General features: G+C 39.0%; 1 protein-coding gene and 1 long non-coding RNA gene across 6 annotated transcripts in view; one reads left to right on the top strand and one right to left on the bottom strand.

The window, feature by feature from the left end:
* Positions 1-6,355, bottom strand: part of RNF212B (ring finger protein 212B) — a 36,092-nt gene extending 29,737 nt beyond the window's left edge. For all 5 annotated transcript variants that reach the window (XM_046009948.1, XM_046009951.1, XM_046009947.1 and 2 more), the window contains exons 1-4: positions 6,270-6,355; positions 4,014-4,114; positions 2,287-2,339; positions 1,828-1,902 (exon numbers count right to left, since the gene is read on the bottom strand). In XM_046009948.1, coding sequence (XP_045865904.1) covers positions 1,828-1,902; positions 2,287-2,339; positions 4,014-4,113 — 228 coding nt within the window. In that variant the 5' untranslated portion in view covers position 4,114; positions 6,270-6,355. The remainder of the gene's footprint in view (positions 1-1,827; positions 1,903-2,286; positions 2,340-4,013; positions 4,115-6,269) is intronic.
* Positions 6,356-6,475: 120 nt separating this feature from the next.
* LOC123943400 lies at positions 6,476-20,344 on the top strand. The gene is made up of 3 exons (XR_006818630.1): positions 6,476-6,596; positions 7,475-7,518; positions 20,153-20,344. It is a non-coding gene; the product is annotated as an uncharacterized LOC123943400 (long non-coding RNA).
* The last annotated feature ends 1,489 nt before the right edge of the window (positions 20,345-21,833 follow it).

The raw sequence follows: 21,833 nt of genomic DNA, 5'->3' as shown, positions 1-21,833 counted from the left end.
CAAGAGTTGTGGGATGATTAAAACACAAGTGGATATATAGATCAATATACTATTCATTCATTTAACAATTTTTTAGTGTCTACTACATATTAAGAGCTATCCAAAGGGCTGGGTATACAACAACAACAAAAACCTACCAAATCTCTGAATTTATGAAGCCTACATTCCAGTGTTGGATTCAGACAATAAATAAGTATGCAACATTAGAGATAAGAGCTATGATGAAAAATAAAGCATGGTAAGCAGCAGACAGTGCTGGGGCTACCATTTGATATATGAGAGTCAGTAAAGGTCTGACTGAGAAAGAAAAATTTGAGCCGAGGCCTGAATGAGGCAATCTAGATATTATTTGGATCAGTTTTTCAACTTCACAGACTAGGAAAACACATTTTCAGACATTGCTGACTTCACCAAACTGGTCCTTGACTAAAGTGATGATTAACTGACCCTTTCCATTTATTTTATCTTGATTACTTGACCATGTGTAATTGGTCCCTTGATTAGGTAAGTTAGAATTCAGACTACATATAATTTCTCTACTGATCATTAGCTAGTCCTGAGTTTAGTTATTAACCAAAAGTCTGCTCTTTCTCTTGCTCATGTGACCTTGTTTACATTTCTCCTTGAGTCTCAGCTAGATTTTATCTCCCCGTAATGTTAAATAGTATCTCAAATATGATGACTCACCCAAGCAACTAAAAGCTGAACGCAGTGAAAGCTTTAATTACTCTTCTTCTATTTCCAGAGTTAGGATTGAGGGGTGAGACACCAACGAAAATTAAATCTACTATCTGCAGCCAGAGCATGACAAAGGATCATCTTCATGTTAAGGAAAGGATTACTCTCATATGAATGAGAAGTAAGAGTACAAAAGAAAAAAACAGTGATTAAATCACTCAAGAAATACACCAAGATAGAAATCCCATTAGGCTATAAAATAATCTCAGTAGAGAACTGGAGAGTGGAAGGGGAAAACCAAAGTTTTTACAATTTGGGAACTCTCAAATGGTTATTCTGTCTTCTCTCCACTTCCTACCACATTTCTATTGCTCTTGACCAAGTCAATGGTATACGAATATAATGATGTATTAGGAAAGAAAAATATTTTCTGAAATTCAAGCAACCAATTATAAACATGAAAAAAATTAAATATATATCTATTACTAAAAAAGATCACTAAAAATGAGAATAGGAATTAAGAAATCTCATCTGAACATAGGTCTTTAAGCAAAAATTTGAGAGCTAGCCCATTAAATCCACTGACTACAGGGTCAGGCTTGTATATCCAAAGCAATTTTTAGAGGATTCATTAGTCTGCACGGAAAGATGATAAAGCTCCTAGAACCTTTTTTATTCTTTTTCAAGGGGGGAAGGGGAGGGGGTAAGGGAGAGGGAGAGAGCATCTTAAACAGGCTCCATGTCCACTGTGGAACCGGATGTGAAGCTTGATCTTACAATCCTGAGATCATGACCTGAGCCATTCATTATCAAGAAAAGGTCAGACACTTAATCGACTGAGCCACCCAGGTATCCTGAAAGCCTTCTTTATTCTTAGAAATTACTTAATAGAATGAGGATGTATAAGGCAAGATATCAGCTACATAGTGGTTTTTACAGTCTATCACAGGTTTGGGGTCAGTAAAAAAGTTAACTGTTGAGATTTGTATCCTTAGGGAAGAAAGCAAATGAACAGTCAATCCTCTCCATTGTGTACAAATACAAAAATATTGTGTACAAATAAATCAAAGAGACTCTGATTTAAAAAAAATAAGATGCAATTAGAATTTTCCTAGCGAATTTGATTTTCTTCACTTTTGTTTCTCATACCTGAGAGATGTGACTAAAATACTGCAAAGCTGTCTCCACAGGGCTTTTGAAATATATTTTCTCCTGAGGTTTCAGCTATGAAGAGAGAGAAAGACAAACATTGAGCATATCCACAATGGAATGAAAAAAGATACTGACAAATATGGCAAAGGATGTACCACCCTTTCTAAAGCATCATATTATTTCACTATGCTAAGTAGGAAAAAGCTTACCACTGTCCTCAGAGATGTCGATTTTATGTTCTAATCCTCCTTAACTCATACTTCTGTATTAGCAGCCACAGATAATTCTTCTATCTGTTGTTTACCCCCCCTTTTGTTCACAATTGCTATCTGTGAGTTTTGTTCCTTTTCTTTTTTTAAAATTTCAGTGCTTCGTCACTCATTTACTGTACTTCTTGTATACGTCCTACAGACCAGGAATGGGATAATGGTTTGTGGCAGGGGGAGAAAAACTTACATTATCAGAAAGAGCCAGATGCTTGCAAGCACTTCCACAAACAGCACATTTTTCTAGAAGGAAAGGGAAAAAAATGTTTGGTTCTTATGGGCAAGAGGTAGGATCTTCCTAAAGTACATGGTTAACAGTCAAGCAGGCTAGCAAGAAACAGTTTCTTACTGAATTTAGAATATTTTTGTGCTATAAAAGGACATCATCTTGAGCTCTCTGTTCTCAACCTCAGTATTTCCAAACTTGTATGTTGATGACAAGTATGGCTTTCACACTGTAGCTCTACCCATCTCCTCTTTTTTAAAAAAAGGTTTATTATCTATTTTTGAGAGAGAGAAGTGTAGGGGGAGGGGCAGAGGAAGAGAGAGAGAGGGAGACAGAATTTCCAGCAGACTTCCCACTCACCTTGGAGCCCAACACAGGGCTTGATCCCAAGACCCTGAGATTATAACCTTAGCCAAAGTCAGACACTTAACTGAACCACTCAGGCGTCCCTACCCATCTCCTCTTTAAGAATTTCCAGTTTTCTCCTGCAGATGAGGGGGCAGTTCTAACCACCCAGCAAGAGTACTAGAGTATACTTAAGAGAGTACTAGGAAGAACACAAGAGTACCAATGGTTTCAACTGTATGTTGCTCTTTTTTTTCCCCATCTACCCGACAGCAGGCAAACTGTAAACACTACAAGAAACTTCCCAATTATTCCTGCTTTATTCTCACTTTGCTAATATTCCTAGAACTTGCTTTGGAGCTCTCCTGCTCTCATTCTCTAATTAACCCAAACTGAAACATGTAAAAATTAAAATTCCTAATCTTTCTCTTAAGTTAAAATTCTAGTAGTGGTATTGGTTATTGATTAAGACAAATGCCACATCAAGAGAAAACATCACATGACATATGCTTCACCAAGACAAACCTCTCCAAGTGAGCTGCTGTTACCATGATAAACAGTTTTGTTACTTTAGCAGATAAGTTAAAAGGGTCATGAGATTCATATAAAGAAAAAAACCTTCTCCAGAGGCTAGTAACCTCATTCTTCTTTCCTTGAGGACTAAAGGTTTTTCCCAGTCTTCCCTTCATATCATTGCCAGAGTGAGCTAGCAAATACAAAACACAAAACAAAGAAACTTCCCCAGCTTTCTATCACCTGCAGGATAAAGTTCAGGTTCTTCAATTTTGTACATAGAACTTTCCAACATCTGGCCATTGCCCACCTCTCTAGCCTCATCTCTTAACCATTTCTTACTTTAGTCTCTATGCTCTACCAATCCCAATGATGCGTAGCCCCCTGCACTATAGGTTTAATGTGGTATGCCTTTATACATATTGTTCTCTTAAACTAGAATGATCTTCCCTGCCTTATCCACTTGGCAACTCCAGTTTATTATTCAAAACTGAAGCAACAGCTCTTCTACGAAATCTTTCCCTGATCAAAGCACCCTAACCTAAGTCCCTCTTCTGAGCTATTTCTTGTATATACCTTGTGGCTTTCCCTGTCACAGGCCTCAAAACACTGACAAGTACCTTCTGGTGTTCAGTTATTAGATATTCCATTTGCTAAATCATTCTTTATTAATGGGTGCCTCAAATTTCCATAATCAACATTTTCCTACTGTATCCACACTAACTTTGGCCCAATATGTGATTTTTATCCCCAGTCACATAGAGAAATGGCTAATCATTATTTTTAGGTTAAAAACATTTTTGCCTGACTCTGAAAATAGTTAAGGCACTCACCCAGGGTCACACACTTTTTACAGAAAATATGGCCACAGCTGGTGACAAAGAAATGGTCCCCATCTTTTCGGAAACATTGGTTGCAGTGAAACCAATCCATTCTGGAACAGACAAAGAGAAAGAGGAAAAATAACCGGGAGCATAATATAATTACAGATGTTCCAAAATCTATGTAACAATGTTTACTTAGCTTCTGTTATCTTTTGGGGATGTAGGCACTATTATTGTGGGGATTCCAGTTGGTCGTAAGGAAGTACATATACCTTCGAAGTGGAAAAAATCAGAACGCAAACCATGTTAAACCATTTCTAAAAAAGGAAAAATACGTATATATTTAGAAAAGTAATGGAACACTGAGTTTTTTTGTTTTTTTGGAATGGTGAGATGAGTATTTGTGTTTGTGTGTGTGTGTGTGTGTGTGTGTGTGTGTGTATGACCTTTACATTTTTGTTTTGCTTTGTTTTCCAAGTTTTCTGGATTAATTCATGTACTAATTTGTAATCAGAAAAAAGCAATCTTAACAAAAAAAGAACCATTCATTTCTTTCCTAATAGTTCCCTGTGATAGTGAGATGAAGCAATGAGGAAATAGTGGACCAAATAATGGATCTCATATTAGCCACTTGGTACATATTTTATCTAAGGGAAAGATGGCTTGTGAATGATAATGTTGCCTCAGCTTGTATACTTTCCCTTCTACTCTCAGAATCATAGATCTGGAAGGGCTTCAAAAATCATTTAACATCTTGGGGACACCTGGGTGGCTCAGTGGGTTAAGTGTCTGCCACACCTGGGTGGTTCAGTGGGTCAAGTGTCTGCCTTCGGCTCGGGTCATGATCTCGGGGTCCTGAGATGGAGCCCCTCATCGGGCTCTCTGCTTGGTGGGACACCTGCTTCCCCCTCTCTCTTCCTGCCTCTCTGCCTACTTGTGATCTCTGTCAAATAAATAAAATTTTAAAATCTTTAAAAAAATGTTTAAAAAAGAAAAATCATTTAACATCTTATCCAATCCCATCACTTTTCAAAGATACACCTCACCTTCACTGAAATTCAATGACTTGTCCAAAGTTCCATCTTTAGTTAATGTCAGCTCTAGGATTAGAACTGGAGTCTTCTTACTTCCTGTGTCAAGCTCTGGCTACCATATCAAATAAACCTTTGTGTTAGATATGGCAACCATACATCCTGTATTTTCTGCCAATATTAATTCCATCCATATACTTGGTGAAATATATAATTATGTAAATGTGACTTTGTAAGATTTTTAAAGGAAGAAATTGACAAATCAAAAAGCATTTAAAAACATAAAAAAGATTTTTAAATGAAAAAATTGACATATTAAAAATTTGGCATATTAAAAAAATTGACATATTAAAAAAACACGTTTTAACATATTTAAATAAATAAGCTGAAACATATTAAGCTGTAATTAGTTCATACCTACAATGAATTCACATGTTTCATTCCATGACTATGTTATTTAAGAATATAATATCTACTGGGGCACCTTGGGTGGCTCAGTGGGTTAAAGCCTCTGCCTTTGGCTCAGGTCATGATCTCAGGGTCCTGGGATCGAGCCCCGCATCGGGCTCTCTGCTCAGCAGGGAGCCTGCTTCTCTTTCTCTCTCTCTGCCTGACTCTCTGCCTACTTGTGTTCTCTGTCAAATAAATAAAATCTTAAAAAAAAAGATTAAAAAAAAGAATATAATATCTGTTAGTTTGATTTCCTTTAAAATTACATTAGGAAAATAACCTAAACAGAAGGTAACATTTTTTTTCTCCACCTGAGTGTTTTCTTTAAAAAGAGTCTTTAAGTAGCTTATGGAGAGGTTTGCTAAAAGAATGATGGCTAGTTTGCACCACACCTTAACATTTTTGTCACAAAAGAAAAGATTCACGATCACGACTTTCTGAATAATCAGTGCAAAGGCATTACACACAGTCATGAGTTTTAGCTTTCGATTTATTGCTCACAATACACTAACTTCTACAGCAGGTGAGTCTGAAAAACTACTGAAAAAGTCCCATTATAATATATATACACCCTGCTTTGACTAAGGGGAGCAACAACAGTGTTACTCAAATGAGTTGTCCACAGGAACCCCTTATAAGAAGGGCAGTTAAGGGCTTTCGAGGGCAAGACTTGCCGGACTTCTGGAGGTAATGGCGATGTAGCAGTCTCACCACCAGTAGTTCTTTTCTAGCTACATTCCCGGCCCGCTTGGCCGCCATGATCTCAGAAGCCCTGGGATCTCACCGAAATCATCCAGTTCTCCTCACGAACAGCTGGAAATGGCGGGAAAATATACACCAAGTTTGGCACCAAGCGGAGGCATGGAGCTGGCGACTTGTCTCGTGAGAGGCGTGGGCGGGGCGGGGGGGGGCTGAGGGGGCGGGGCATGGGGGCGTGCGCGAGGCGTGGGCGGAGCCCCCGGGCACGTACTGGGCGGGAAAGTTGGACTCGCCAGACCTAGCAAGAGGCAAGGGTTCCTCTTCTTGGTAGTTGAGGAAATTTTCCTTCTTTTAAGGATGGGTACAAGTGACGACTATGACCTAACCCCATACAAGTTACTGTGGGAACAAGGTAAGAGTAAAGCGAGTAACATTCCTATAGATAGTAACACCCTAGAAAAATGTAGTCACAGAACAGATGAAAATTTCAACCAAATATTTTTTTAAGATTTTATTTATTTGAGAGAGAGAGAGAATGAGCAGTGGGGAGGAGCTGAAGGGGAGAGAGAGAGAGAGAGAAGCAGACTTCCGGCTGAGCAGGAAGCCCCATGTGAGGCCTGATCCTAGGACCCTGGGATCCTGACCTGAGCTGAAGGCAGATGCCTAACTGAGCCACCCAGGTGCCCTTCAAACATTTTTTAATGAAGTAAATAATGGATGTTTTGAAAGAAGAGCATAAATCAGAAATAGAAAAACTGAAAAGTGACATGGATAGAGAACGTATTAAATAAGAACTAACAAATCTCAATAAAAAAACATAACTTTTTTCAGAAATAAAAGAATGAGGGGAAAAAAGCACAATTAATGGCTGAAAGAATAGTTTTATTTTGTTTTTTAAGATTTTATGTACTTATTTGACAGAGATATAGAGAGAGAGCACAAGTAGGCAGAGCAGGAGGAAGAGGGAGAAGCAGTCTCTCCAAGGAATGAGGAGCCCAGTGCCAGGCTCAATACCAGGACCTTGGGATCATGACCTGAGTGGAAGGCAGGTGCTTAAATGACTGAGCCACCAAAGTGTCCTTCAATAGTTCTTTCATTTTTGTTGCTGACTAATATTTCACTTTACTTCATTCACATTACACTTTATACTGAGTAGTATATATATCCTACAATTTGTCCATTTATCTGTTGATGGATATTTGAGTTGTTTCCAGTTAGGAGCTATTATAAATAAAGCTGCTATAAATGTTCATGCACAAATCTTTGCACCTATGCTGTCTTTTCTCTTAGGTAATTTCCTAGAAGCTGAATGGCTAGATCATATAGTAGGTGTGGTAAGTATATATTTAACTTTTTAAAGATTTTATTTATTTATTTATTTACAGACAGAGATCACAAGTAGGCAGAGAGGCAGGCAGAGAGAGGGGGTAGGGAAGCAGGCTCCCCGCTGAGCAGAGAGCGCGGTATGGGGCTCGATCCCAGGACCCTGGGATCATGACCTGAGCTGAAGGCAGAGGCTTTAACCCCCTGAGCCACCCAGGTGCCCCTATATATTTAACTTTTTTTTTTTTAAAGATTTTATTTATTTATTTGACAGGCAGAGATCACAAGTAGGCAGAGAGAGAGAAGGGAAGCAGACTCCCTGCTGAGCAGAGAGCCCGATGCGGGGGCTCAATCCCAGGACCCTGGGATCATGATCTGAGCCGAAGGCAGAGGCTTTAACCCACTGAGCCACCCAGGCGCCCTATATATTTAACTTTTAAAGAAACTGCCAAACTTCTCCAAAGAGGTTGTACCATTTTACATTCCCACCAACAATGTATGAGAATTTCCGGTTCTGTATGTTATTGCTAGTCCTTAGTATGTTCAGTCTTTTTAAATTTTAATGATTCTAGTAAGTATGTTGTAGTACCTTATTGTGGTTTTATTTGTGTTTTCTTCATGACTAATGATGGGGAACGTCTTTTCATGTGCTTATTTGCCATCTGTATACATATTTTTGTTGAAGTGTCCAAATCTTTTGCTAGTTTTTGATTGGGTTATTTATTCTCTACTTTTTGATTTTGAGACTGCTTCATATATTCTGAAGAAACTCCTTCATCAAATATATGCCCAGTTTGTGGCTTGTATTTTCAGCCTCTCTTAATAATGGTTTTTGGAAAGTAGAAGGTTTTATTTTTGATAAAGTCCAGTTTATCAGTTTGTTCTTTTATGGAGTACTTTTTGGTGTCATATCTAAGATATCTTTGCCTAACCCAAGGTCACAAAGAGTTTCCCATGTTTTCTTCTAGAAATTCTAGAAATCTAAACTATATAGTTTCGAATTTATACTTAGGAATATGATTCATTTTGCGTTAATTTTTCTATATGGTATGAGGTATGGATTAAAGTTATTTCATGTTTATGTGTGTGCTGTTTTGTTTTTGTTTTCTGCATGTGGACGTCCAGTTGTTCCAGCACCATCCATTGAAAAGATTATCTTTCCTCAACTAGATTGTCTTTGTCAAAAAATTAGTTGTCCATAAGAAAATAACTCCATTTACAATAAGATAAAAAATAATATAATATTTGGGAATAAATTTAACCAAGGAAGTACAAGACTTGTACAGGGAAAACTACTTAACACTGTTGATAATTCTACCCAAAGCAATTCACAGGTTCAATACAATCGCTATCAAAATGTCAATGGTATTTTTTGCAGAAATTGAAAAGCCCATCCTAAAATTCATATGGAATTTCAAAGGATCTAGAATAACCAAAACAATCTTGAAAAAGAAGAAAGTGGGGCGCCTGGGTGGCTCAGTGGGTTTTAAAGCCTCTGCCTTCAGCTCAGGTCATGATGATCCCAGGGTTCTGGGTTCGAGCCCTGCATCGGGTTCTCTGCTCAGCGGGGAGCCTGCTTCCTCCTCTCTCTGTCTGCCTCTCTGCCTACTTGTGATCTCTGTCTGCCAAATAAATAAATAAAATCTTTAAAAAAAAAAAAGAAAAAGAAGAAAGTTGGAGAACTCACATTTCCCATTTCCCAATTTCAAAACTTATTACAAAAGTAAGTAGCGCTGGCCTAAGAGTAAACATACGGACCATGGAATAGAATTCAGAATCCAGAAATAAACCCTCACATCAATGGTCAATTGACTTTCAGCAAGGATGCTAAGATCATTCAATGGGGGAAAGAATTTTCAGTAAACAATTTTCAGTAAATTATTTTCAGTAAATAGTGCTGGGAAAACTGGATATCCATATGAAAAAGAATAAAGTTGGACCCTTACCTTATGTTATATACAAAAATTAACTAAAAATGAATCAAAGATCTAAATGTTATAGCAAAAACTATGAAATTCTTAGAAAATATGAGGGCAAATCTTTGTAGCCTTGGATTTGGTGATGCTTTCTAAATATGACAAAAACACAAGCAACAAAGGAAAAAAAATGGATAAATAGTACTTTATTAAAATTAAAACTTCTGTGTATCAAAGAACACTATCAAAGGAACAAAAAGGCAATCCACAGAATGGGAGAAAATATTTGCAAATGATATGTTTGATAAAAGTTTAATATCTAGAATATATAAAGAACTTGTACATATCAACAACGAAAGACAAACAACTCCGTTAAAAACAGAGCAGGGACCCTGGGTGGCTCAACTGGTTAAGCATCCAACTCTTTTTTTTTTTTTTTTAAGATTTTATTTATTTATTTGACAGACAGAGATCACAAGTAGGCAGAGAGGCTGGCAGAGGGAGAGGGGGAAACAGGCTCCCCGCTGAGCACAGAGCCCAATGCGGGGCTCGATCCCAGGACCCCAGGATCATGACCTGAGCTGAAGGCAAAGGCTTTAACCCGGTGAGCCACCCAGGCACCCCTCTTTTTTTTTTAAGCTTTTATTTATTTACTTATTTGACAGAGAAGAAGAGATCGCAAGCAGGCAGAGAGGCAGGCAGAGAGAAAGAGGGAAGCAGGCTCCCCACTGAGCAGAGGGCCCAACATGGGGCTCGATCCCAGGACCCGAGATCACGACCTGAGCTAAAGGCAGAGGCTTAACCCACTGAGCAACCCAGGCACCCCAAGCATCCAACTCTTGATTTCAGCTCAGGTCATGACCTCAGGGTTGTGAGATCAAGCCCCACATAGGGCTCTATGCTCAGCGTGGAATCTGCCTAGGATTCTCTCTCCCTCTCCCTCTGCACCACCTCATGACCCCTCCCCATCTCGCTCACTCTCTAAATAAATAAAGTCTTTTAAAAAACCAGAACAAATTATTTAAATAGATGCTTCTACAAAGAAAAGATACAGATGGCCAAAAGACACATGAAAAAAATGCTCTCTATCATTACTGTCATTACTCATCGAGGAAATGAAAACCAAAACCATAATGAGCTATCATTTCACTTCTATTAGTATAACTATAATTTTTTTAAAAGGAAAACAAGAGTTGGGAGGATGTGGAGAGATTGAAACTCAGGTGTGTTCCTGGTGAGAATATACAGGGATGCCTTTGCTAGAAAATAGTCTGGTGATTCCTCAAAAAGTTAAACATAGAACTGCCTTACCATATAACCCAGAAATTTCACTGTAGCTTTATGTCACTGAGTATCAAAAACAGACTCAGGGGCACCTGCGTGGCTCAGTGGGTTAAAGCCTCAGCCTTCGGCTCAGGTCATGATCTCAGGGTCCTTGGCTCGAGCCCCGCATCAAGCTCTCTGCTCGGCCGTGAGTCGTCTCCGCCCTCCCCCCCACAACCGCCTGCCTCTCTCCTTACCTGTGATCTCTTTCAAATAAATAAATAAAATCTTTAAAAAAACAACAACAACAAAAACAGGGACTCAAACAGACACTTATATATCAGTGTTCACAATATTAATGCAGCATTATTCACAACAGTCAAAAGGTGGAAACAACACAAGAGTCCATTAACAGATGAAAGGATAAGCAATGTGCTATACCCATACAGTGGGCTACTGTTCTGCCACAAAAAGGAATGAGGTTCTGATATATGCTGCAACATGAAGAAAACTTGGAAACATGCTAAGTGAAATGAACCAGACATAAAAGGACAAATATTGGGGCACCTGGGTGACCCAGTCAGTTAGGCATCTGCCTTCAGCTCGGGTCATGATCCCAGGGTCCTAAGATTGAGCCCCAGGTTGGGCTCCCTGCTCAGCATGGAGTCTGCTTTTCTCTCTGCCCTTCCCCCTGCTCCTTCTCTCTCTGTTGCACTCTCCACTCTCTCTCGCTCTCTCAAGTAAATTTATTTGGGAGAGAGAGTGAGTGCTGAGTGGGGTGAGGGGCAGGGGGAGAGGGAGAAGCAGACTCCATGCTGAGCAAGGAGACAGACGCTTAACAAACTGTGTCACTCAGGCACCCCAAAGTAAAATCTTTTTTTAAAAAGGGGCAAATATATTGTATGATCTACTTACATGAAATATCTAGAATAGTCAAATTCATAGAGAAAGTAAATTAGAAGTTAGCATGGACTGGGAGGAGAGAATTGGGGAGTTACTGTTTAATAAGTACAGAATTTGTTTGAGGTGGTGAATAATTCTGGAACTAGAGGTGATGGTTGCACAACATTGTGGATGACAGTTTTTAAACAACAATACACATAGGGGCTCCTGTGTGACTCAGTCGGTTAAGCATCCAACTTTTGATTTCGGGCCAGGTCATGATCTCAGAGCCGTGAGATCTAGGCCTTTGTCAGGCTCTGTGCTCAGTCCAGAGTCTGCTTGTCCGTCTCCCTCTGCTCCTACACCCCCTCCATTCGCGTACTCTCTCTCTATAAAATAAATAAAATCTTAAAAAAAGAAAAAAAAGAATACCACACAGATGCAAGTGCCCTTTTCATCACATCACATCAGGGTGTTCATGATATCAACATGACAAAATGGTGATGTTAATCTGATGACTTGGTTAAGGTAATGTTTGCGAGATTCTGCCTTTAAAGTTCAAATATTATTCCCTTTCTACATTCCTTGGAAGCAAGACTACAAGTCTAGCACACCATCAAAGTGGGGAAACAGTGTTTAAGCACCACCTCCTATAAGGGAGAATATCTACATACATTATTTGGAATTCTTCTGTAAAGAAGATTTGTTTCTACTCCACCATTCAGTTATGTTTTCAGTCATTTAACTATATCAATATACACACATCTATATTTATTTTACACTGTGGATTTTAACCTAATACTGCACGATTTTATTGCTCAAATTATTCCATTTGGCTATTAGGGAACTCCTCAGGTTGACTCCTCTAACCTTTTGAAACTTCTTTCCTTTCTGGTATCACAAGATGCTCCAGACTTATTTTATATTTTCCTTGTCCTAGTTCTAAAAATCAGACATTTCTCCAGGAATCCCTGGTTGCTTTTATTGGAGAACAGTATTTTGAACCCAAAATCCGAGCACAGGTGTGACCATTCCTATAGGGATGTCATTGCTTCTAGGCCCTCAGTGGACAGCCCTAGGTAATATATGTGTGTATACTAATTTGTGTATACACGTATTTCTGTCATTGTTTCTTTTTATCTGCATATGTACTAAGTTAAACATGAGTTCATACTGATGTCTCCAGTTCTAACCATTACCACAGGGTTCATTCTAGGCCTTCCTTCTTGTTTTCTTCCTGTCTTCTTTCTGACAGTGAGAACCCTAGCTCCCAACATCCATTGTACATTTATTTATTAAATGAACCCCAGTATACATGTAAAACAGTTTCAGAATTGTTAACCCATATATACCCAATGGAAAGTAAATTTACCAGCTAGAATGCAGTGTTTATATACAGTATGTGGACCTTTTTCAACACTTGAAATTTTATTATGGACTGGATATTAGCTGATACTAAGGGATTATTAATTTTTTAGATATGATAATGGCTTTGTGATTTTGTAGCAAAATATCTCTTTGTTTTAAGAGGTACTTCCTGGGGCGCCTGGGTGGCTCAGTGGGTTGGGCTGCTGCCTTTGGCTCAGGTCATGATCTCAGGGTCCTGGGATCGAGCCCTGCATCGGGCTCTCTGCTCGGCAGGAAGCCTGCTTCCTCCTCTCTCTCTGCCTGCCTCTCTGCCTGCTTCTCTGCCTGCTTGTGATCTCTGTCTGTCAAATAAATAAATAAAATCTTAAAAAAAAAAAAGAGGTACTTCCTGAGATATGTAGCAGTAGAATGATGTCTGAAATTTTCTTTAAAATATTTCAGCAAAGGGGTACCTGGGTGGCTCATGTGGGTAAGCATCTGACTCCATCTTGGCTCAGGTCTTGATCTTAGGTATGTGAGTTCAAGCCCCACATTGGGCTCCGCAGTAGGAATGGAGCCAAATAAATAAACAAATAAAATGTCAGCAAAGAAGACAAAAGAAATAGAGGGGGAAAGAATAAATAAAGCAATATGACAAAATCTTGATAAGGGTGGAATTGGGGTAATGATTCTGGCATGTGGGAGTCATTGTATTCCTCTCTACTTTTGAGTATGTTTGAAATACTTCATTTTACAAAATGTTTTATTATTGTAAATTATATTTATTTTTGATAGGCAAATTATTTAGTGAAAATTCATAAGTTATCAAAGAATATACAGTGAAAAACTAGACTTTTACCCCCTGTTCCTAGCCACTAAATCCTCATTTCCAAAGGCATTAATAGTGTTGCTTCTTGCATATCTTCTGTAGATCATTTATATATTTACAAATGTATATATATATATTCCATTTTCACACACACACACAAATAGTAACATACTTTATATTCTGTTCTATACCTTTTTTTTAGGATTTTATTTATTTATTTGACAGACAGAGATCACAAGTAGGCAGAGAGGCAGGCAGAGAGAGAGGAGGAAGCAGGCTCCCTGCTGAGCAGAGAGCCTGATGCGGGTCCATCCCAGGACCCTGGGATCATGACCTGAGCCGAAGGCAGAGGCTTTAACCCACTGAGCCACCCAGGCACCCCTGTTCTATACCTTTTTTAAAGCATTTTTGTAATTTCAGACTTAGAGAAAATTACATAGAATTTCTGTTTACTTTAGTCCAGATTCTCCAAATGTTGGCATTGACCACATTTGCTTTGTTATTCTCTCTCTATTATTTTTTTTTCTGTTCCATTTGAGGGTAATTTGCAAGCATGCCTCATTACTTCTAAATATTTCAGTGTATATTTCTCATAAACAAGGACATTTTCTCCCATAAATACAGTACCATTAACAAAATCAAGAAACTAACATTTATATGGTACTATTATCTAATCTAGAAAACTTATTCAAATTTCATCAATTGTCTCACAATTGTCCTTTATAGAAAGAGAAAAATATTGTTTTTTTCTGTCCAGAATAACATGTTGCTTTAAAAAAATTAGTTGTCTGGGGCACCTGGGTGGCTCATTTGGTTAAATGACTGCCTTCTGCTCAGGTCATGATCTCAGGGTCCTGGGATTGAGTCCAGCATCTGGCTCCCTGCTCAGCAGGGGTCCTGCTTCTCCCTCTCCCTCTGCTATTCCCCTGCCTGTGCTCTCCTGCTTTCTCTCTATCAAATAAATAAAATCTTTAAAAAAAATTAGTTGTCCATTAAAAAAAATTAAAACAGAAGTTTATAAATTGGGAAGTGAGAGCCTATTGCTCTTATCCTATTCCCTGAAGACAAACATGGTTGATAGCCTTTATATAAATCCTTCTATAATTTCTTTCAATGCATATACCAACATACATGTATATTATACACCTTTAAACAAAAATATGATATACACATCTACAATTTGTTTCTAGTTAAAATTTCATTTTTATACATCATTCTTTTTCAAATTTGCATGTTTTGGTTCATTGTACCTTATTTAATTAATAAATCCCATATTGATGGACACAGTATCCATCAAATTTTAATTATTGTAAAAACAAGCTGTAATAAATGTCTTCGTGTTATTTATCTTTGAGCATCCATGCAATTATTTCTAAAAGTAGTTTTCTAGACACGCAATTGTTCATTAATTTTATATATTTTATAAACATATCTTGAATCCACTGTCTTTCCATTTTACCACTCTTGCAGTTTTTTAGAGAGGGAGGAGGGGAGAGAGAATCTTTTTTTTTTTTAAGATTTTGTTATTTATTTATTAGAGAGAGAGCATGAATAAGCAGGCGAGGGGGTGGAGGAACAAGTAGACTCCGTACTCAGCACAGAGCCTGACATGGAGCTTGATCTCATGACCCTGAGATCATGATTTGAGCTGAAATCAAGTGTGTTAATCACTTAACAACTGAGCCACCCAGGCACCCCTAACCACTATTGCTTTCTTTTAATCCCTCTTTATTCCCTGCTTTGATTAATAGCCTCCAAACTGCTCCCTGCCTCTAGATCTGCCCAAGTCTATTCCATCCTACCATTGTTGCCAGATCCAATCACTCTTCTGCTTAAAACTTCCCAGTACTTTCAAGACAATTTATTGAGCATGGCACTCAAGCTCTTCATGATCTACATTTCTCTTTGTATCTCTCAATGTTTGGTCACCATGCACTTCAGTCTCATTGAATTTAAGTCATACTCTCTCACTTGTGTGCCTTTGTGCAAACTGTTTCCTTTGCTTGACATATCATCCTCATTAACTTTTATTCATCCTTCCAGGCTTAATTCAGAAATCACTTTTTCCAGGGGCATCCAGGTGGCTCAGTCGGTTGGATATCTGCCTTTGGCTCAGGTCATGGTTCCAGAGTCCCGGAATCGAGTCCTGTGTTGGGCTCTCTGCTCAGGGGGGAGCCTGCTTCTCCTTCTCCCTCTGCCTGCAACTCCCTCTGCTTGTGTTCTCTCTGTCAAATAAATAAGTAAAATCAAGAAAGAAAGAAATCACTTTCTTCAGGTGCCTACTCTGGCCTGTCCACAGAGTGGAGCTCCCAGAGCATCCTTTGCATATCTCTATCATGACCCTGTCTCACTTTTATTATTGTTCAGTTCATTCTCTCTCCAACCAGACTGGGAAATAAATAAATAAATAAATATATCACTTTGGGATCAGTAATCCTAATTCTAGCCACTGGAGATATAACAAAGAAAAAAGATAAAGTCCTGGCTCTCATGGAGTTAGTGTTCCCTGGGGTTCTATTAGGGCAGTTGTGTCTAAGCTCCTACTGTATCCCAGGTGCAGAGCTACATGGAAATGGGGGGAGGTACAAAGACATAAGAGATATTATCTATCCCCTTAAAGAGCCTGTGACCTAACAAGGGAATCTTTATGTATTTACAACTCTACACACTACAAAGCAGAATATGTGATCATTTCAGAAACATTAATTCACCCAGTCAACAAACAATTGAGTACCAACTGTATATGGCAACAGATATGGCTCTTGCCCAAGGTACTTACAGTATAGTAGGAGAAAAAGACACTTAAAAAAATCTCACAGATAAATATATATCCATTAAGTACGTTACTGTCATAAAAGACAAAACACCTAGAACAATGAAAGCATGTGATTTGGGAAGGCTTCCTTGAAGACATACGGAGTGGGAACAGAGTAAAGAGAGGTCAGGTTAATTCGGACAGATTTCCAAATGAACAGATATTTGAATGAACCTAGTGTAAGTTTCATCCTGCAGAGGTGGAGGGGAGGGGAATTCTAGGTGGAGGGAAAGCATCGGTAAGGACATCAATGTGGGAAAATACAGGGTTGTCCAGTGTGATTGAAGGGGAAGAGTGAGTGGAACATAAAAAGGGAAGGTGAGGAAAAGAGGTTATGAGAAAAAGCTGGAAAGATGGATTGAAGCTTCTATACAAGAGTTCAGAATTTTATTTTATAAGTTAGTGGTTTCCTCAAGCAACAAGCAGAGCCACTGAATTAGAATCTCAGAATTTTGTGGGTGATATGAAGATAGGCCATTGCATGAAGTTGCCACCAGAGGGTACCATAGGAGAAGGTCTACCTGAGAAATTAAGCACTTCCCCTGTACCAAATATTTATTTCCTGGGGTAATTGTGGTGCTCCGTCAGCCAGCTATAGGGACCCCTGCTTTATATAATGGAGAGCCATCAGAGGCTTTTGGGCGGGAGAGAAACGTGATCAACCCCATATTTTATAATTGTAGGGACAGAATGAAGGGATGGAAAGTCACAGGCAGGGAGATTAGTTGGTAGCCTATTGCAGTGGGGACAGAAAAGAGAGAAGGATTTCTGGAATAGGGCAACAGCTATGGGATAAGAAGACAGTTGTGAGACAAATTTTCAGAGATTGAACCAACAGAACTTCATGACCAGTTGGATATGGGGCTAAGGGAAAGGGAGGGAAAAAAAGATGAAGGTCTCAGGCCTGGTTGATTAAGACCATGATACTATGATAGCAAGATGCTATGGGCTAGCAAATGGGAACACAGGAGAGAAGAACAGTTTTGTCTGAGTAGCTGAGAGGAGTTTGGTTTTGAAACCAATGACTGGTATGACCTGATGGAGCTAAAAACAGGGCTCAGAGCTGGGTCCTCTATTCTCACTCTAAACACCCTTTTGAATATATGAATTGTAATTTTGGGGAAGTTTTTTTCTGCTCCTTGCCTCATCCATGTTTTTTATTGTCTATGGATTTCATGCTAGAGCTTTCCTCAATGTCCAGTGATTCTTTGTTGGGGAATCCAAGTAACTAAGCTGAGGACTTCAGGAGGAAAGAGAAATACCTAAAGTGTCTGTTTCTAAGGTCCTTGTATTATGCAGAGTTCTGCGGGGAAACAGAACCAATAGGGTACTATGGACGGATGGATGGTTGGGTAGAGATAGAGGTTAGATAGAGGAGATAGAGTTTTACTGCACTTCACAGATACTGCATTTTTTACAAATTGAAGATTTGTGGGAACCCTAATGCCATTTTTCTCCAACAACATTTGCTCACTTGGTGTCTTCATGTCACATTTTGGTAATTCTCTTAATGCTCTAATTTTTTCATTATTATTATTATGGTGAGCTGTGATCATTGTTCTTTAATATTACCATTGTAATTGTGGACATTACGAACAGCTCTCATATAAAATGGCAAACTTAAATGTTGTGTGTGTTCTGGCTACTCTACTGACCACTCATCCCCTCTTCTCTCTACCTCTCCTTGGGCCTCCCTATTCCTTGAGACACAATAGTATTGAAATAAAGCCCGCTAGTAACCTTAAATGGTGTCTAAGTGTTCAAGGGAAAGCTAGAGTTGCACATCTCTTGCTTTATTTTATTTTATCTTATTTTATTTTATTTTGAGAGAGAGAGGGAGAGAGAGAGCAAACTGGAGGCACGGGCAGAGGGAGAGGGAGAATCTTGAGCAGGCTCCATGCCCAGTGTGGAGCCTGACACAAGGCTTGATCTCATGACACTGAAATCGTGACCTGAGCTGAAATTAAGTCAGATGCTTATCTGACTGAGCCACCCAGGTGCCCCAAATGTATCTCTTACTTTAAATCAAAAGCTAGAAATTATTAAACTTAAGTTAGGAACACATGTCAAAAGCCAAGATAGGCTGAAAGGTAGGCCTCTATACCAAACATTAAGCCAAGTTGTGAATTCAAAGAAAAGTTGGGGTTTTTTTAAATTCTTTTTTTTTTTTTTTTAAGATCTCATATATTTATTTGACAGAAAGCACAAGCAGAGGGAGCGGCAGGTAGAGGGAGAGGGAGCAGCCAGCAGAGGGAGAGGGAGAAGCAGACTCCCCACAGAGCAGGGAGCCTGATGTGGGGCTCGATCCCAGGACTCTGGGATCATGACCTGAGGCGAAGGCAGATGCCCAGCTGACTGAACCACCCAGGTGCTCCCAAAGAAGAGTTCTTGAAATTAAAAGTGCTACTCCAGTGAACATAGAAATGATAAGAAATCAAAATAGCCTTATTGCTGTTAGTGTTAGTGGTCTGAATAGTCACAACATTCCCATAAACCAAAGCCTAAGGCCATAACTCTCCTCAATTCTTTGAAGGCTGAGAGGTGAGGCTACAGAAGAAAAGTTTATAGCTACAAGTTGGTTAGTGAGGTTTAAAGAAAAAAAACCATCTCGATAATATAAAATTGCAAGGTGAGGCAGCAAGTGTTGATGTAGAAGCCACAGCAAGTTACCAGGACGATCCAGCTAAGGTAATTAAAGGTAGCTACACTAAAGAACAGATTTTCCACATGAAAAAGTGCTCCACATCACTCGGCATCAGGGAAATACAAATCAAAACCACAATGAGATATCACCTCACACCAGTCAGAATGGCTAAAATTAACAAGTCAGGAAATGACAGATGCTGGCGAGGATGCGGAGAAAGGGGAACCCTCCTACACCGTTGGTGGGAATGCAAGCTGGTGCAACCACTCTGGAAAACAGCATGGAGGTTCCTCAAAATGTTGAAAATAGAACTACCCTATGACCCAGCAATTGCACTACTGGGTATTTACCCTAAAGATACAAACGTAGTGATCCGAAGGGGTACGTGTACCCGAATGTTTATAGAAGCCTTGTCTACAATAGCCAAACTATGGAAAGAACCTAGATGTCCCTCAACAGATGAATGGATAAAGAAGATGTGGTATATATACACAATGGAATACTATGCAGCCATCAAAAGAAATGAAATCTTGCCATTTGCGACGACGTGGATGGAACTAGAGGGTATCATGCTTAGTGAAATAAGTCAATCAGAGAAAGACAACTATCATATGATCTCCCGGATATGAGGACGTGGAGACGCAACATGGGGGGTTAGGGGGATAGGAGAAGAATAAATGAAACAAGATGGGATTGGGAGGGAGACAAACCATAAGTGACTCTTAATCTCACAAAACAAACTGAGGGTTCCTGGGGGGAGAGGGGGTTGGGAGAGGGGGAGGGGGGTTATGGACATTGGGGAGGGTATATGCTATGGAGAGTGCTGTGAAGTGTGTAAACCTGGCGATTCACAGACCTGTACCCCTGGGGATAAAAATACATTATATGTTTATTAAAAAATAAGAAATAAATAAATACATTTAAAAAAAAGAACACATTTTCCATGTAGGTGAAATGGCCTTATATTGGAAGAAGATGCCATCTAGGACTTTCATGTGCTGGGAAATTCTTTGTGAGAAGATGAGTCAATCAATGTGGTGAACTTCACTGTTGCCTTATTTTAAGAAATGGCCACAGCCACCCCAGCCTTCAGCAACCACGACCCTGATTAGTCAACAACCATCAACATCAAGTCAAGACCCTCGACCAACAAAAAAGATTACGACTTGCTGAAAGCTCAGATGACGGTTAGCATTTTTTTAACAATAAAGCATTTTACAACTAAGGTTATGTACATTGTTTTTTTTAGACATTATGCTATTACACATAATGGACTGCAATACAGTGTAAATGTAATTTTTAAAAATTAATTCTGTGTTAGTCTTTTTTTTTTTTAAGATTTTATTTGTTTGACAGAGAGAGAGAGTACAAGCAGGGGAGAGGTGGGAATAGGGAGAAGCAGGCTCCCCGTCAAGCAAGGAGCCCAGTGAGAAACTCAATCCCAGGAACCCTGGATCTTGACCTGAGCTAAAGGAAGGCAGACATCCAACAGACTGAGCCACCCAGGCACCCCCAAATGTAAATTTTATATACACTGAGAAACAAAAAAATTCATTTGACTTGCTTTATTTCAATACTTGCTTTACTGGAACTGAATGTGCGATATCTCTGAGCTTTGCCTGTGGAGGTCAAAATAGATACAGAGACAGAAATGGAGTTAGAGGTATTATGATAAATTGGCTCATGCAATTATTGAGGCTGAGAAATCCCACAATCTGCTATCTGCAAACTGGAGACTCAGGCAAGCTGGTAGTGTAATTCATTGAGTCCAAAGGCCTGAGAATCACGGGAGGCAACGGTTAAAATCCAATCCAAAGGCTGGAGAAGATGAGAAGATGAGATGCCCCTACTCTAGCAGGCAGATTTAAAAATAGGAAAACAAGGACAAATTCCTCCATTTGCTGTCTTTTGTCCTATTCAGGCCCCCAACAGATTGGATAATGCTCACTCAGATTGGGGAGAGCAACTTACTTTACTGAGTTTATTGATTCGAATGCTAATCTCACCCAGAAACACCCTCATGAACACACCCAGAAATAATATTTAATCTGGACACCCTGTGGCCAGTCAAGTTGACATACAAAATTAATCATCACATGCCTGAGGTCCTTGGAGCAGGTCTTTGCTCATCATTATATTCTTAGCACAGTAAATAGTTGATTAGATTGGCTGAGTAGTTTAATGAAATTAATTACACCCAGTTACATACAATCAATTTCTACTAGAATTGCTTTCGCTTTTAGTCTAATAAATTGTGTAGTATTGGAAATTTCTTAAAAGACACATTTTCTTTTAGGGATTTTTATATTGAATATCAGTGATCTCCACACTGTAGCCTGGCAAAAGTTGTAAGTGATTGGATCCATAAATTTTCACCTACCTAGGCTTTTGTATTTCCTTCCCAACTTTGCTATGCCATTCTAGTATGGGAGATCACAGTTAATTACCATGGTTTGGTGAAAAAAAGGAAAAAACAAAGCTATGTTTTTAAAAATTAGTCTTAAGGAAAATAATTAAAGGTATAGCTATCATCAAATTAGCCACATACCATAGCTTTTGGCATCCTCACAATTAGGACATTCTTGGACTGGGGGCCCAGAAGGGGGTACTCTTTATAAAATCTTCGTTTG

This window comes from Meles meles, chromosome 6 (assembly GCF_922984935.1).
Source record: "Meles meles chromosome 6, mMelMel3.1 paternal haplotype, whole genome shotgun sequence".
In the NCBI taxonomy this organism is placed as follows: domain Eukaryota; kingdom Metazoa; phylum Chordata; class Mammalia; order Carnivora; family Mustelidae; genus Meles; species Meles meles.
This window is presented reverse-complemented; position numbering and strand designations above follow the sequence as displayed.